The 16717-nt window shown below is 41.5% G+C and overlaps 1 protein-coding gene across 1 annotated transcript; it reads right to left on the reverse strand.

Moving 5' to 3' along the window:
- Positions 1–3334: 3334 nt before the first annotated feature.
- On the reverse strand, positions 3335–11992 carry LOC147423708 (uncharacterized). Its single transcript, XM_086501859.1, has 3 exons — positions 11038–11992; positions 9262–9421; positions 3335–3705 (listed from the first exon to the last, which is right to left on the reverse strand). Exons 1-3 carry the CDS (start codon positions 11512–11514, stop codon positions 3515–3517), a joined length of 828 nt encoding a protein of 275 aa, XP_086357985.1. The 5' UTR covers positions 11515–11992; the 3' UTR covers positions 3335–3514.
- Positions 11993–16717: the final 4725 nt, after the last annotated feature.

A 16717-nucleotide genomic window follows, 5' to 3' on the forward strand; every position in this document is an offset into this window, starting at 1 on the left:
ATACTAGTATCCAAAAAGAATGGAAAATTGCGAGTTTGTGTAAATATCAAGCAAGTAATTGCTACCACTATCAGAGATAACTACCCCCTCCCGATTCAGAGAGTTGTGGGCAAGGAAGCTTATGGCTTTCTTGATGGACTTTTAGGCTACAATCAGCTTGTCATAAAGCCGGAGAATTGGCATAAGATAGCCTTTGCAATAGAACGGGGAATATTTTCTTATAGGGTAATATCGTTTGGCTTATGAGTCATGCATTTAAAGAATATCTAAAACAATTCTTAGAAATCTACATGGGAAAATTAAGCGTGCATTCTCTCTTGAAAAACGAACCCATAGAGCATCTGAGAAGATCTTCGAGAAATATAGAAATCGCGTCTGCTTAAATCCGGAGAAATGTCTCTTCATGGTAAGACAGGGAAAGGTTTTAGGGCACATAGTGTCCAAGAATGGCATTTCCAAAGATCTTGAAAAGATACAAGTGATTATTTCTCTTCCAAGACCCACAAAAGTTAGAGAGGTACAAGCCTCTATAGGCCACTTTGGTTACTATAGAAGATTCATCTATATGTATGAAATCGTTGCCAGGCCTCTCTATACTCTCATCACAAAGTTGGACCAACGAGTGTGAGGAAGCATTCCGAAAATTGAAGCAGAGATTGATGTCTGCTCCGATTCTGAAAGCTCTTGATTGGAATAAGATATTTTCATATCTAGGTCGATACATCAGTATATATATTGAATGTACCTTAGCACAGCCTAGAGAGAACAATATGGATTTTTCCACATGTTACTCTAGCAGACAACTTAATAGTGAAAAAAATTTTTACATGAACACGAAAAAAAGAAGGATTAGGAATGGTCTATGCCGTGAAAAAGTTTAGACATAACCTTCTTGCAATTAAATTTGTATTCTTTGTGGATCATCAAGCACTATTATACTTGGTGAATAAATCATGTAATACAAAGCATATTGTTCGATGGTTTATCATATTGATTGAGTTTGATTTCATTGTCATAATCAAAAGGAGACTACACATCAATAGGCTAACCATTTGATCGTGATCATCCACAAATTGGAGTTTGAAACTTTCTTGGCGAGTTTGGTATTTTGCTAGTGCACACATGGCTACAAGATCTAGTCTTAGTCTCACTTTAAAACTACATATATTGTTGATATGTTTGGTTTTTATCGTATGTGATCTCTAACTCTTTTGGTCCATTTGTAATGATGATGGTAAAATGTTTCATAAATGGTCCAAGTTATGTTTTTCTCCCTAAGTTCAATATGGAAAAATACTTAAATTTGGGGATGCAAGTGGCAGGCAGTGAGAGGATGGGGCAAGGCTGACATGCGGTGCTGAGGAAAGAGCCAACATATAGATTGAGGAGGCCAATGCACACAGGGGCTGATAATATTTATTTTAAAATCCACCTAGAGGTGGCGGAGGACAGAGCAAGACACAACTTGTTTTTTTAAAATGTATATGGCTCATTGGGAGATAGTGGAATTGTTGTAGTATACTAGGTTAGCTGTGATGACTAGTTTGCAGCCTCAAGGTCAAGAGCTTAAGATCAATTAACTATCGTTTTACCTTAAAGGTGGGTTCGAGCTAAAATCTCATGGGGTGGGGGGATCCCACCTAATGGAACGAGGATAGAGCAAGTAGGAGAGATAAATTTTGATAAGGGTATTTGATGTCTTTGCAGCCAAATGATTCTGGAGATGCTTTCAACTCATTAAGGACATCCCACAATGACAATTTTTATGTCTTGCCCTTGTTTGTAACTACTCTCGGAAAGTTCTAGTCTTCCCTTACACCCCCCCTCCCCCCCCCCCCCCCCCCCCCCCCCCCCCCCCCCCCCCTCTCCTTCTCTCTCTCTCATTTGTAGATCTATATTCAAGCAATCAAAATTATGAAAATTCTCTTTATGATGTGAATTTACTCTCTTCTCATGTCTTGCTTATTTTGATAAGATCATGCAACATCTTGTCCAAAGAAGCTACCTTGGTTGGTTGAGCATTCGATCATCGTGATCCACGTTCGTGAGTGCTACCAAGGTCGCTTGGTCTAGACACGGGTCATAGCAATTGAGTGCTCAACCAACCAAGCTACCTCCTTTGGACAAACGTGTGCCTCTATTTTACACCCAATTTTTTTTCTTTCCAAATTATAGCATAAGACATTGTTCTCGCAGGAATATCAATGAAAGGAAGAACTTTGAACACAAAAATGAAAAGTCTTGTTCTTAGGTTAAGTGACTAATAGCATAAAATAGTTATAGCAACTAAATAATATATCCACAATAAGATAGGAAGAGAACGTGGACACATTACAAATGCTTCTTATGCTCAATGAGTGACATTGACAAAAAAACAAAGCTCAAACAAGAAACCAAAAGAAAGAAATTTCGAGAACAAGAGAAAGCATTTTAATCATATAAAACAACTCACATTACCATTCATTGTCTCTTAAGACTTAGGCAACAAAAAATCACTCAAAGACATAATCCTTCCTTTAGTAGGCCAAAAAGCATAAGAGGGATGATACCTCTAGGAGTGCATTTTATGATCATATCAATGATACCTCAAGGAGTGCACCTTGTGATCATGTTATTGCAAGAGGAATGTTTTAGCAACGGGAATACCTCGAGCAATGCACCTTAGCAAGAAAGATACCTTGAAGTGGTGCACTCTTGTCATCCAAGTAAATGTACTACATGCTTCGATAATAGGGGCTTTTAATTTCTAAAATAGAGGTAAATCAAAGAACATTATCGAGAGGTAGAATAGCAAAACACACATGGTATTGATATGCATTAACTAGGAGGAGAATTTTCGCAATGGTATTTCAAGATCAACCCATAATTCACATGATGAAAGATAAAGTTGAATCAAGCGAGCAAAAGAAGATATGAATGATGAAAAAGCATTCTATATTGTTTGGTCCACCTAATGAAAACCATGTAAGATGAGACAAAAAAGAAAAGAGCTCTAGCAAATGATGACAAGATCTGGTTTGATCATTTGCTAGAGCTTGTTCACTTGATTGATAATAAATTATTGACATAGTCATTTTGAGACATTTTTATAGAATCCTAAAGCTAAAAATTCTTGCTGAGACAGTCAGTCAGTCAGTCAGTCAGTCTCTCTCTCTCTCTCTCTCTCTCTCTCTCTCTCTCTCTCTCTCTCTCTCTCAATGAAACTTCCAAGAATTCCTTTCGGTGTAACTTTCTGCATTGGATACCACGTTTCTCACTCAAATGTGTGAGAGTTTTCAACCACTGGATGGCATGGCCTTTCCAAAATAGTGTCACCATTAGAGAAGCAACTACAAAATCGTAAATGGTGACATCATTGTTAGTCACAAACAAAAGCACCTCTTTAGGTGGCCTATACATGAAAGTTTGTGATTTTAAGGGAGGAATACAAATGCTCTATCAAAATTGATTTACTCATGAAACACCTCCCATGTGAACACAAAATTGGAATGGCCAATTTAATATGCCTACATAATCATGAGATTTGTTGGTAATTTGTGGAGTTTCCTCTAGAGGGGAGATAAGGAAAGCAAGAGATCCAACCCCCAACGTATGCCCAATAGAGAGCGTATGCTATGTACACTACAATCACTATGCATACTATAATGATCATGATTATGTAGCCAGCACTCAAACCTCCATTGCTGTCGCTTTTGCTAGTTTCTTCTGCACACCAATTATGGTAATCAGATGTTAGAATAAACATTCAAAGTTTATGATCAGTAATACCGTACATTGTTACACAACTTCATTCTTGTAAGGCATACACTGATTTTTGCGACGACCAAATGTTAGCATAGCTTTAGTGTGTTTTCAATCACAAAGTTCTAGGGAAACATAAATGAGCTGCCATTCTTAACTAGTCTAGTCTTCAGAAAAACCACCCCCTCTTTATCAATTGAAGCTTCATAGGTAAGTACCATATCAATATAACGTTGAAGACAACTAATTCACAAAATATAACATGAGAAATCACATTTTTTTGTTGGCTTTTCAGTGAAAATGTATAACTATATATAGTTTTATTCAAGTATTTCAGCACCCTGTGAACTAAAAGATAGAAGTGTAGAAAACAATCAACTAATTATGAAGGAAATAAGGAGCATGAAAATACCTATGGCATCCCTCCTTTCAAAATAGTTTGGGGATTTGACATTGCCAGTTTGCATTACTTAGATTTTGTTGGAGCTCGTGTCTTCAAGATGCAAGGATAGTTCTTAGCACATGATTTGGTGGAATCATAAAGAAAGACTTAATAGTTTTTCACCCTTTTCTTTCTCTAACTCTCCAAAGCAATGCCAATCATTACATGTTCTCCCTAGATCCCCAAACTGACAAGGTCATCAAAAACCTTGTTGCACTTTCTAGTGTACACCACATTCTACATATAGATGGACCAAAGCACTGCACCAAGGCGTTTCTTTCCAAGAACACCGGACCTTTACATTCATGTTAAGGCATGTTAGCTTCTTAAATAATGGTATCACAGCATCTGTGACCGCATTTGAAGACGGGCTCTTGCCTTGCATCCTTGATCTGCACAACCAACAGCTTCTTTGCCGGTCTCCCCATGTTGGACATACTTGGTGCATTGGAAGGGATGACATCTTGAACTACAAGCTCATTAATAACTTGTGAATTTGCAAGTGGACCACACTTTGGGTACTTATTGGCCAACATATTCTCTAGGATTGTGTCCTTCTCAAGGAACCCAAACAAGAATTTCCATATGCAAGAATCCGATCAATAACTTGTGCTCTTGCATGGGGACAACACTTCACATACATATTGGCCAACATATTCTCTAGGATTGTGTCGTTCTCAAGGAACTCATGTCAAGAATCTCACTCTACATATTCTATTGCCTTATTTACATCCTACTCATCAAGTCATTTTTGAGAGTTGAAAAGTACACTGGATTGGACATAAGTACTGACAAATGGACTGCCTAAGTATAGGCCCACAAATAACCCACTATTGTGAATCTCAACCTGCATGCCCAACTAAAACACCTTTATTTAAATTCTAATTAGAATTTATGTGTGCATGGTAATCTTGCAAGTCAAGGCTTCAAGCCTAAATTCAATAAACTTGGGTTTCTCGATTAAACAAGATACGCTTCATTTGCGGATGATACAACCTGCAACCTTTGATTTCTAGACTGTAACAAACAAAAATATATTTCACAGCCTTACCATCCAATTTTCAGCGTTGTTGGTCAAGCACCAAAGTATAAGCTAAGAAACCAAACATGCAAGTAACCCATGGATGGCTTCTTGCCATACCAAACACAAGGAGTGAAAGACTGTCATGCTTGGTGGGACACCTGTTTAATACGTACGCAACACACATGATAGCCTGTGTTAAAGCTTGGCTTTTTACCATACATCATACCATCTCCATCAATGACGTGTTTTTCCTCTCTACAACACCATTTTGTTGAAGGGTATATGACACTATAGACTAAAGGGGTGCTTATTGTCCTTTGCAAGCATTCTGACTCTATGTTCTTGACTCACTTAAACAAGAGGATATACTTTAGGATGACTCACGCTGCTGAAGGAACACGTTGAACTTTCATTTACTTGTTTGTGGCATGTAAATAATGTAGCTACCTTGAGGTTATCATTGTTAGTCCTTTTTTTTTTTTGCACAACTCATAATGGTGAGTGAATTATACTAACAAAACCAAGAAATTATGGATTCTAGTCATGCTCGTGCCGAGCCATGGCGTCACCCAACAACCATAGATACATTGATTGATAGGGGAGCCACCCTGCTATACTGAAAATGACACCTGTGAGAAACTAGGCTGAACAAGGAGCCAAATTCGTCCTGACAAGAGACTACCCAATCATGATGGCATCAATTGCCCTGTTCCACTCCTCATAGTTCATCTTCTTCTCAATGACAACGATTGTTTCCCTACTTTCTTGTACAATCTCCGTGAACTTAGCAGTTTTCAGGGCATTCTCAAATACCTGAACATCTTCCCACCCATGAAGAGATCATTCTTGAAGAAACTTATCTTCCATGTCTTTTCCACTTGCAAATCTTCCCTGCCAAGCCACAAATCACCCGGAATTCCTTCAACAAGTGAGGGAGGTCCTCACTAGCCATTCTGCATTGTGAGCATCTATCAAGACCAATACCTCTTGCTAGGACCTTCACCCTAGTAGGCAAGGCTCCCCACAAAACTTTCCACAGAGAGACCTTCATTTCAAGCGGCTAGTATGGGCACAAGATGTTCTTCGCGGTTGTTGCCCATCTTGATTCCGGTCAATGCTTGCCCCACTACTTGTTTAGGGGGGGGGGGGGGGGGGGGGGGGGGGAACCAGTCCTTTGAGACCACAAGGGAGTTGTGCACTTCCTTGGTTTGCGGTTTCAAAAAGTGTTTGCCCCTGGGCCACTGTCATGCCTTCCACTCGAGCCGTTCTAAAGCTCTACTCGTCAACAATCTCACAGTCCCACAAAGGTGGAATTGGGAGGCCAGTTGATCGAACCCTTTCCAGCTTCTGCAATTGCTGTCCCAAAATTGGCCCAACCACGAAACCCTTTGTTATTGACCTTTCTGGCAACTTCCCTCCAAAATGGGTTCAACAGGATGCTTTCTGTCTTAGATAGCCACGCGGACTAGTGTGTTATAAAGTTATGGAAGTACCTCAGTGTCTCTTCCCATTCCAAGGCCTTTGTTGCAATGTTGCACGTTCTAACCAGCTCGCCCATTGTGCCCCCAAGTTTTAGGTTGGACCACCGACGGGTGAGCAACTTGTCGTGCATCTCAAGTCCTTTTCACTATCCACCTTGCGAGAATAGTTTGGCATTGCCGATCATGGCCTTTGTCATAATAGCCCAGGCCTAGTCTTGCTTTGTGATTGATACCACGAACTTGGCACATTGACCCTCCGCATGAGTACCAGGGTTAATGACCGCGATCCTGCCTTGCTCTACAAGGTTTGCAATGGTATCCCAACCCGCCCATTGCCAGGGTGTCGATTCTTTAGTGTTGTCCTTCCATAGGAATATTTTGACTGGTTTCAAAAACTCTTTTAAGTTACATTTGGCTAACTTTAGCAGTGGACCATTGAAGACAATGCAAGGGAATATAAACAATTGACCACGTTTCACTGTGCTCGAAAAAGGAAGAAGCACATACTCTGACCTTTGCATCTTCCTCCTTACCTTATCTAGGATCCATACGAATGTTTGCTTGTGGGTTACGTCCACCCCCAGGGGGGTCCAAGTGCCGGAATATCTTCCCTTTTGACAACATCTCCCCGGACCATAATGACGGATTGAACCAGTTATTTTCGTGGTTAGTAGCATGAGATGTGTTTTGATAAGGGTAAAATCTTGAAGCTCACAGAACGTGGTCACGAGGTTCCATGAATTAATTCATGAAATACCATATGGAAGCCTTGGTCTACAAGTATACATGTAAAGCTTCATGACTATGGAACCACGAGTTGTTTTTTTAAAGAAATTATTGATTGACCTATACATGGAAGAGTGCTATTTGAAAGCTCTTTTTCTATACACCTCAATGAAGCTATGAGAAGTCCAACTTCAGCCTTGAAAGAAAATGGAAGCTATTAGCTCGTAATAGTCAATTAAAATAAAATAACTACCAAATTCTCTCGTTCTAGGATTGTCTAGACATTGCATTGTCCTCAACGACTAATATCGATGAGCGCAACTAGGTGAGAGTAAGCCCTAGCTCTATAGTCAAAGCCCACGTCCCGCACCCCTCCCCCCCCCCCCCCTCAAAAAAAAAAAAAAAAACCACAAAAGATAATACGATGAAAAATGTTATTTAGTACCTTGTATCTATTTTTCTCTACTAAAAAATAAGTGTATGATAGTGGCCAAGATTCTTTGCACTACATTAGAAGATTCCTTGTTAAACCCTAATACAATATTTTGGTTGAAGGAAACTCCTCGTGCGGTTTTCATGCGGTTTTATGTATGACAAACTAAGTTGACAATCTATGCATCATAATCACACGTGAAGGTAACTAACCCATGAGAGGATATCAAAAACATGTAAATGAGTTCTAAAAACTCGTAGTGTTAACAGAAAAACACGAATTAGCGTATTTTTACCGACTAAAATTGCGAAATCATGGCTAGATTCCAACCTTGCCTTGAAAAATACAAGAAAAACTTAGAAGTTACAATATAAATATCTGTAAATGCTTTAAAATTTCACCTAAGAAGCGGTAGAGTATTAAGTGTACTGCCCTTCTCTCTAGTTAGATAAAAGTTTTTTTCAAGCCGTGGCTAGGGTCTTCATTCAAGGAACCAAAGTCATGTGACACTACCACTTCACTACCATTGTTTCAAGGGTGGGAGCCTGTGAGCCTGTAAGACTTGTCATGGCTGTGGTCTGTAATATCTCCCCTTTTGGACTATGTTTGGGCGACTTCATGTCCCAACTCCCTCTAGAAACCCTTTTGTTTCAATGCTCACCCAACTTATCCAAGAGATGGGTGACTTGTCATGGGTGAGTGGAACATGGAACACCATTCTGAAATACTATTATTTCCATTCAAGAACAATCCCAAAATTGGCAAAAAATTTGTAAAAATAACTAACACTAAAGAAAAATAAACATTTTAGGACAACCGCAAGCATCGAGAGCTCTATATAGAGTTAGCAAATTCGAAGAAGCTGGTCTTTTCACCATGGTGATAACAAGAGTGTATGTGTGAAATAACAAGAATGTATGTGGCCATGCTGATTAAAGGGGAAACCGAAAAATAGATAAGAATCCGTAGAACTTAGCCATTGCTAGTGCAACTGAAGAGCTTTCCTAAAAGCTTCATTCTTCACTCATTTATTCATACTAACAGCCCATTCTTTCAAAACAAGCTTAAAACCTCACCAATTAACATCTAGCGATTTAAATATAGTTTTTTACATAGGTGAATGATAACAGATTACAGAGATCTAGTCATTAAATGAGTGTCACTTATGAACATTAAGATAGTTGCTCTTAAATATATACAGAGATTATTTGATTGATTCGTGTAATCATTTAGTGTTTATGGAGGCAATATTTTAGATAATCAAGATTTTCCCAATGCCTACAACCTATGCAAAGATTGAAAAAAAAAAAACTTAAAGAATTAAATTTTATTATTCTCCCACTGCAATCAAACCGCCGCCCTCCTCAAAAAAAGATGCATTAGAAGCAGATAATAAATAAAGATCGAAACTAACCTCTTGTGACATAGATCGTATATGTTGAGGTCAAGTACCCATCTGCATAAACATAAAGAAACACAGATAGAGTCTCGCCTTGGTTTGGTAATTGAAGAGTAAATTCATTCTTGCTTGCCACCCAAGTGCCATTCACGGTCACATTGTAAGCTATAGATTCCTGCCAACACAATGCATCTTGTATAGTGAAAGCCTAAACAATGCCAAAGTTGTTAAACTATTTGCTTTGGATTGGAAGTCTGGCATTTGACATGTGGCATATGCAAGCATAGAAAATTGTGACTCATGTTGCGATGATCATGACTTATAAATAAAAACAATGCAATGTTGCATGTTTATAATGCTTTGTGTGGCTTATGGGGCAATTGAATAATGGCTATACCTATCTATGGTGTAGGGAATGGCCCTGCAGTGGCCATTCCTTGAAATAATGGGCGACCCCATGGCGATCGGCGGAGGCCGGAAGCCATGGTGGGAGCGCATTATTTCAGGAATGGCCATTGCAGGGCCATTCCCGGCCTTCATAGTCGGGGGGAGGGGGGCCATCTGATGCGAAAATCTGCAGGAGGTGCAGTGCACACTGACGACACAGTGCGACAGTATTACAGCTGCTGAGGTGTCGTCACCTTAAGCCCATTCCGGCTGCTGATCTGGGAGCACCTGATTGGAGGAGCAACCTTTGGATTCCGCATGCTGACATGGTGCCAATCTGAGGATTGCAGCATTGCTTTCTGCGTAGGAATGTCGTGGAGATGTACGGTGCAGACTACACGCCCCCTGACCCCCGACTGTGAAGGTGCATTAACATATATTTGTTGTATGGCTAACATGTGGAAAACAACCTAGGTCGTTGGACTATCTCTAATTGAGCATTGGAAAGTGAGACCCTAATCATGATTGTGGCTTATCTATTTATGGTGCATTAACATTTATTTGTTGTATGACTTACATGTGGAAAGCAACCTAGGTCATTGGATTATCTCTTGTAATGAGCACATAGGCTCCAGCCAGCCGGCTAAAAGGGGGTCTGCAGGTGCGTGCACTAACGTGGCCAACACTTTTTGTGGTCGGACCATGGCTGGCTGGCCAGCGTAGCCCAAGGCTCACCCTCCCCGGCAAGCTTTCTTCACCCTCTGCAGTCTCTTCCCGTCTCCTCCTCTCCTACGTGGCAGTTTCTGGACCTTGGATCCTCTGGCAGGCAGCCCTGTTGTGCTCGAGATTCACTCGATGGCAGCCGGCTACCTTCCTCCTTCCCCTTGCTGGCCAGCTGGCTGCAGCAGCTCCATGTGCTAGGGCTATCTAATTGAGCATTGGAAAGTGTGACCCTATGATTGCGGCTTATCTATTAATGGTGCATTAACATATATTTGTTGTGTGGCTGACATGTGGAAAGCAACCTAGGTCATCGGGTTATCCGTAATTGAGCATTGGAAAGAAAGTGTGACCCGATGACTGCGGCTTATAAATAAAGACAATGACATGTTGTGTCGCATATGTGACAATTTCAGAATTGGAAATTGTGACTCTATGCTTATGGCTTATAAACACAATGCTGAACTGTTAAATAGTGAGTTTATAATGTCATGTGCTTATGGAACACACGGTGTGTGTGCATGACCAAAATACCGCCTCACATATATTCATCATTTAGCATCTTAGGACTAATTTAAGAGACCTCAAAGTTCTATGGGAAGAGGTTTGAACTCGAGACTTGTGTGTGTGTGTGAGTGTGTGTGTGTGTGTGTTTGTTGAGAGAGAGAGAGAGAGAGGACATACGTCTTGAGGGAAAGCGATGGAGATTTGGAGGCGGTAGGTGGAGCTGTTGAGGGAGACGCTGTAGCTGAAGACAGACTGGTCGAAGGGCGGCTCCAGGGTGCCGGTGGAGAGGCTGATGTTGGAGAGCACCGCATTCTCAGAAGGGGGAGGCGGAGGAGGGGGCGGAGAGGGCGGGGGCGGCGATGGGGGAGGAGGAGGAGGAGGAGGAGGAGAGGGCGGGGGCGGCGAGGGAGGAGGGGAGGGTGGCGGGGGCGGGGAATGAGGGGGAGGAGGCGGCGATGGAGAGCACAGTGGCCGGATTTCTGGCAACGCCAGCCACGGTTCGCCCGGTCGCTGCAGCACGTCCGGTCTTGTCTCACTAGCAGCACTACGGCACCCAGCCTGCGCGCCTCCACTGTCTAGTACCACTATAAGTGCTATCCTGATGAGTACCCACAGCAGCCGCACCACCTTCCACCCCCTCCTTGCCATGCACATCTCTCTCTTGATCTGCTATATAATTTAATAATAATACTCTCTGCCAGCCCTACCTTCTTGGCCACGCGCTGCGTCAACTTGCAGGGAGCTTCTCTCTCTCTCTCTCTCTCTCTCTCTCTCTCTCTCTCACACACACACACACACACACACACACAAGCGCGCTCACGCACACTCTCTCGCTCTCATCACAGGCTCACACGCGCACGCACTCTCTCACAGCTTCTCTCTCTCTCTCTCTCTCTCTCTCACACACACACACACACACAAATGCTCTCAAGCCCTCTATCACAGCTTCACACGCGTACACAGCCTCCCCCTCCCTCCCTCCCTCTCTCTCTCTCTCTCTCTGCGCTTCTCTGAGTCGCACACACGCACGTTCTCTCGCTCACACATCCTCTCCCACTCTCTTTCTCTCTCTCTCTCACGATCTGGCTTTGCGCCCCTGCGTTTACTCTATAGCCTACACATTTGCTTGCCCAAATTACACAATTGTCTCCCTCGTTTCTTGGCTTCACTTGACACGTGCTCCGAGGATCGAATTCCATGAATAATAATCAAGGTTCCATATCACGAGTCACGACGCCTTCTCTCCCCCACCTTTGATATAAAAGTCCCCACATCTCCATGTGCCTCACCTAATTTAGATTCCTCTTCTTTCTCTAGATAGAAGATCTAGTCTCTACTATTCCTCTTGGAATGGGGGGCTCCCCCATAAGCCTTCTAAGAGCGGAGTCACACCATGTAATAGTGGCGGAATTGATAGAACAAAGCACATCTGGTGGCATGGGAAATGCAAGAGAGCAACAGATTTCCAGCAATAGTATGCAAAAATGTGTGGGTTGTTGATTCGCTTGGAGTGGCCTCAAAACCAAGAGAGCTCATAGATGTCGTAGTTTTAGCGTAATACATGTAGGTATTGTAAGAGGGCTTCAACAAATTTGTTGCAAAACTCGAACCTGTATATAATTGGCTAATTCTTACCCCCACTACTCCTACTATTCTAGGGTGTGACCCAGCTCCTCTATGTTTCTTCAATGCTCCCCATAGCCACTCGTTTGCAATTCCATAAATCTCTCTGCATGCTTCCTTCTTCTTCTTTTTTTTTTTTTGGGGGGGGGGGGGGGGGGGTTACTTCACCCACCCACAAGATTACTGAATTGCCTTTTCACAGGCAATAGCTAGTGAAGGAGAGCTACTGCTTTGCTTTGAATATCGCTATTGCTACCAACTCACTATGTACTTGTGTGCAACCTATTGTAGCTAGGGGGGGTGGGGGTGTAATGCCGTGAGAGAGTCCTCAACTTTGTGTAGTGCTCTCTAGTATGGAGGCTATATAAGGGAGCCCTCTTACCCTTCTATTTAGAGTACCTAAGGCTTTATAGCATGGCCATGCTCCATATGCCCTCCATCTTGATCACATACATTAGTAGTTCTACTTATTGGCCTACATACCATCTTAGTTTAGAGTGGGAACTCTTGGGAGACGGCTATTAGATAAAGCTTGTCGATAGTGCCACACTTAATGATGAAATAAATATTCTTCATTTTCCTTATACAAGGGGTAGTAACTAAGCATCATCTTTGTGTGTGCGTGTGTGTAGCAATGCTCACTATAGCGAGTTGTTTTATATTGAAATAGACAAGAAAAAAAACGGCATAGCTCATGCAAGAGTTGTGCCATGAGCACCCAAACGTTCATATACACAAACCATGCCCAATACCATCTTTTGGCTTTTACAAGGAGCCACAACCTTGTACATGGATGTTACTGTTTGATGTGTCAGGGCACTTACTTTTTTATTGTAACTAAGGTCTTAGCTTTAGGCCTTAGGGGTTTGCTTACACATGAACTTTATGCCTAGGTAGTTTTAAACATTCGAATGGTCATATGGCGTGTAGCAGTCTTCGGATGTAACCGACATGCCGTTTTGGCAGTTCCTTGTACTCGTATTGCTTTTTTTTAATGTAGTTCAATGGTGATGATGAATATACAGTGAATGTAGTACTTTCTTATCCTTAGTATGGTGTTTCTTCTTCATGTACTATGTAGTTCTGTGATTAAATGTGCAGTCTCCTGCCTTGTTTATCTTTATACTGAATTATTCTTGTATTGATTACCTGTTAGGGCTGTGAGCCCCTAACACATTGGCGATCCTACAACAACTGGTTCGAATTCATCCTGAACCATATGATGCAACAGGGAATTGATATGTTGGTTGATATAGACCACCTGTAGGAATTTTCAAATTGGGTAACCCCTGCAGGAAGAGTCTAAGGAATATGCAACAAAGTTCTTGGAGGAGTTCTTCCCGAATCTTCCAGGGAAAATCAAAATTGCAATTGCTGACAAGTTAGTTACTTCATTTCTACCTTTTGGGGCATGCAATTTACCTTCATGTTACAGTCTGTATGAAAGGAAAGTGTCGGTACAGTATTTAAGATAGAAAAGAAGAAACAATGTATGAGTGGGTCAAGCAAAGGGTCCAATTTACCACAACACTCATATAGCACAGGGTTTAGACTGAGGAGAGAGTTTGCTGCAAGGGGAAGACATGAAGAAGAGTCGAGTAGTGATGACCAAGAAGAACCTGTAAGGGGGCTTGCTGTAGGAGAAGAAACTGTTGGGCGGGGATTGTACTGCAAGAACCTGAACACAGGCTGCAGGAGACCCCACCTAAAAACCAAGGAGGCCAACAAACAAGTCCTCCCACAGCAGATCCACTTTTGGGACAATTGGTTGATGTACTGTTAACTCAGACAATTGTAAGGACAAGAAGACAATTGCAGATTGTACCATCAGGGATAGGTACTTTACCTTTCAATCCACTCTCGATAAGAGTACTCAAAACACTTTCGATACCTCCAATGGCTGCATCAAATCCCAAAGTGGACACGGCAAAGTTCAACGGGAAAAAGTCCCAAGATGCTGACGGCCACGTTGGTTAGTTTCAAACAAGGTGGTCTGCAAGTGGTTATGAGTCGTTACATCCGAATGTAGTGAAGAAAGAGCATTTTGCAGCAACACTGCATGGTAAGGCCATGGATTGGTTCTTGTAGTATGGCATGGCAGCTTTTACTGATTATAATGATTTGAGGCAGAGATTTTTATTAAGGTTCAGGGAGGATAAAACACCTGAATACATTTTGAAGAAGTTGAGGAAATTGAAGCAGAAAGATTTTTTGGTTGAAGATTATGCACAGAAAGTTAGGAATTTGAAAAATAGAATGGAGGCAACACAACATCCTTCTATGGAGGAATTGGGAGACTACTTTTGTAAGGAACTCAAAAAGGAGTTCAGAAGTGCAGTGGCAAGGAGACCCCCATTATCAAATTCACAGGATTTTAATGATTTGGAGGAAGCAGTTGCAAGAGCTAAAAGAAGATATGGAGGAAAGGCAGTACTAAAGGAGAAGAAGAAGAAAAAGAAGACTGAGGATTCACATTCAAAGTCAGAAGAGTCATAGTCAGAAGATGAAGATTCAGATCAGGATACTCCTGAGGAAACTGGTACTGAGGAGGAAGATTGGTTAGAAAAGAAGAAGAAGCAGGAAAACAAGAAGCATAAGAAAGATAAGGGTAAGCAAAATAATGAAAAGAAGTAGGGAAAGGAAGTAGTAACTGCAGATGCAGTCAACAAAATCATTCAGAAAAAATTGCTGACAATTGGAATGAATCAGTTTAGAATGTCAGAAAAACCATATTGTCGGGTTTGTCAAAGATTTGGTCATGAAATATGAAGATTATTACTATAATCCAGATTTCAGGGAGAGAAGACCTGAGTATATTACTCACAAAATGAGGGAGGCAACTGCAAATATGGTAGCTCCTCAAGGTGCTAATAGGAGATATCAGGGACCTGTACCTCAAAGAGGTTTCATAACCAAAATAATTGGGGATACCATAACATAGGTCAAAATAATATGCAGCAGTTGTTGCAATGTAATTACTGTGGAGCACTAGAACATAGACAATGTCCTAATTGTGAACTATGGTGTAGACACAGAAAAGAGTCATTCCTATCCTTAGGTACAACAATAACAATAACAACAATATTAACAGGCCTTAGGAATAGAATCAACAACCTCCATCTCAGCAGCAACAGAGACCTCCAGAAGAGGCTAATTTGCTAGTGCTGGAGGAATGGATTGAAGAAGAATGGATTGAGGAAGAGTGGATTTAGGACATGGTAGAGTCCCATCAAGAGAAACAAAAACCTGTTCAAACAGTACAAGATTGTCAGTATACTCAAGGGATGAGTAAGCATTACAACTGTGATTGTGCAGCATGTATCCAAATTGAGGATATTCCTGAAAGCAGTAGGTGCACTGATGTCATGGTTGTAACAAGATCAAAATCAAAGCCAGGAAAGGAAATTGTGCAGGAAAAAGAAAATCAGGGTACTGTAAATTGGAAGGAGCAGAAAGAAGTGAGAGCAGAAGCACTCAAGGAAGTACAAGAGTCCCAATGTGGGAATATATTGTTTGAAGAATGGGAGTTTGCTGCAAGATCCTTGGTTGATCAGGGGAAAAGTTCATTGGACAAAAGTAAACTGCAGTAAAAGAGCAGGGCAATGGTGATGAATTTTATGAAGCTTTGTTGTCAGCTCCAATAGCATTTACTGTAAAATAGATGTTGAAGTTGGTACCTGCATTTTCCCAACAAGTGTTGAAAAGATTAACTAATGAAGTAAAAAGTACCAATCAGGCAATAGGTAGGGAAACTGAAGAAAAGTTTTGCGGAGAAGCATGTGAAGTCCTACCAATGGATGTCAATTACAAGGTACCAGTAGTGGGGGTATCTATTGGAAGAGTGTTTGTTCCAAGAGTTTTCTTGGATGGAGGTCCAGGAGTTAACATTCTCCCAGAGTCGACATGCAATCGTCTGAATCTCTTGAAATGGGATCCAACACCTTTTCAAGTGAAAATGGCAGACCAAGGACGGGTTCAGCCTTTGGGAATTTTGAGGAATTTTCAAATCTCAGTTGGGGGACTGGAGTTTGTGGGGCCAACTTTATGGTTCTCAGGTTGGAAGAATCTACTTGCTCTTATCTAATGATGTTGGGAAGGCCCTGGTTAAGAGCAGTGAGAGTAAAGCAACTATGGGGAGCAGACTCTATAGTGATCAAAAGAGGAAAGAAGAAAGTGAGAATGCAAATGGATGCAAAAAAGGTAATACCACCTAGTTCCATGGCACTGCATTCAG

Source organism: Adiantum capillus-veneris, chromosome 26, assembly GCF_014529385.1.
Source record: "Adiantum capillus-veneris isolate H3 chromosome 26, ASM1452938v2, whole genome shotgun sequence".
Taxonomy (NCBI): domain Eukaryota; kingdom Viridiplantae; phylum Streptophyta; class Polypodiopsida; order Polypodiales; family Pteridaceae; genus Adiantum; species Adiantum capillus-veneris.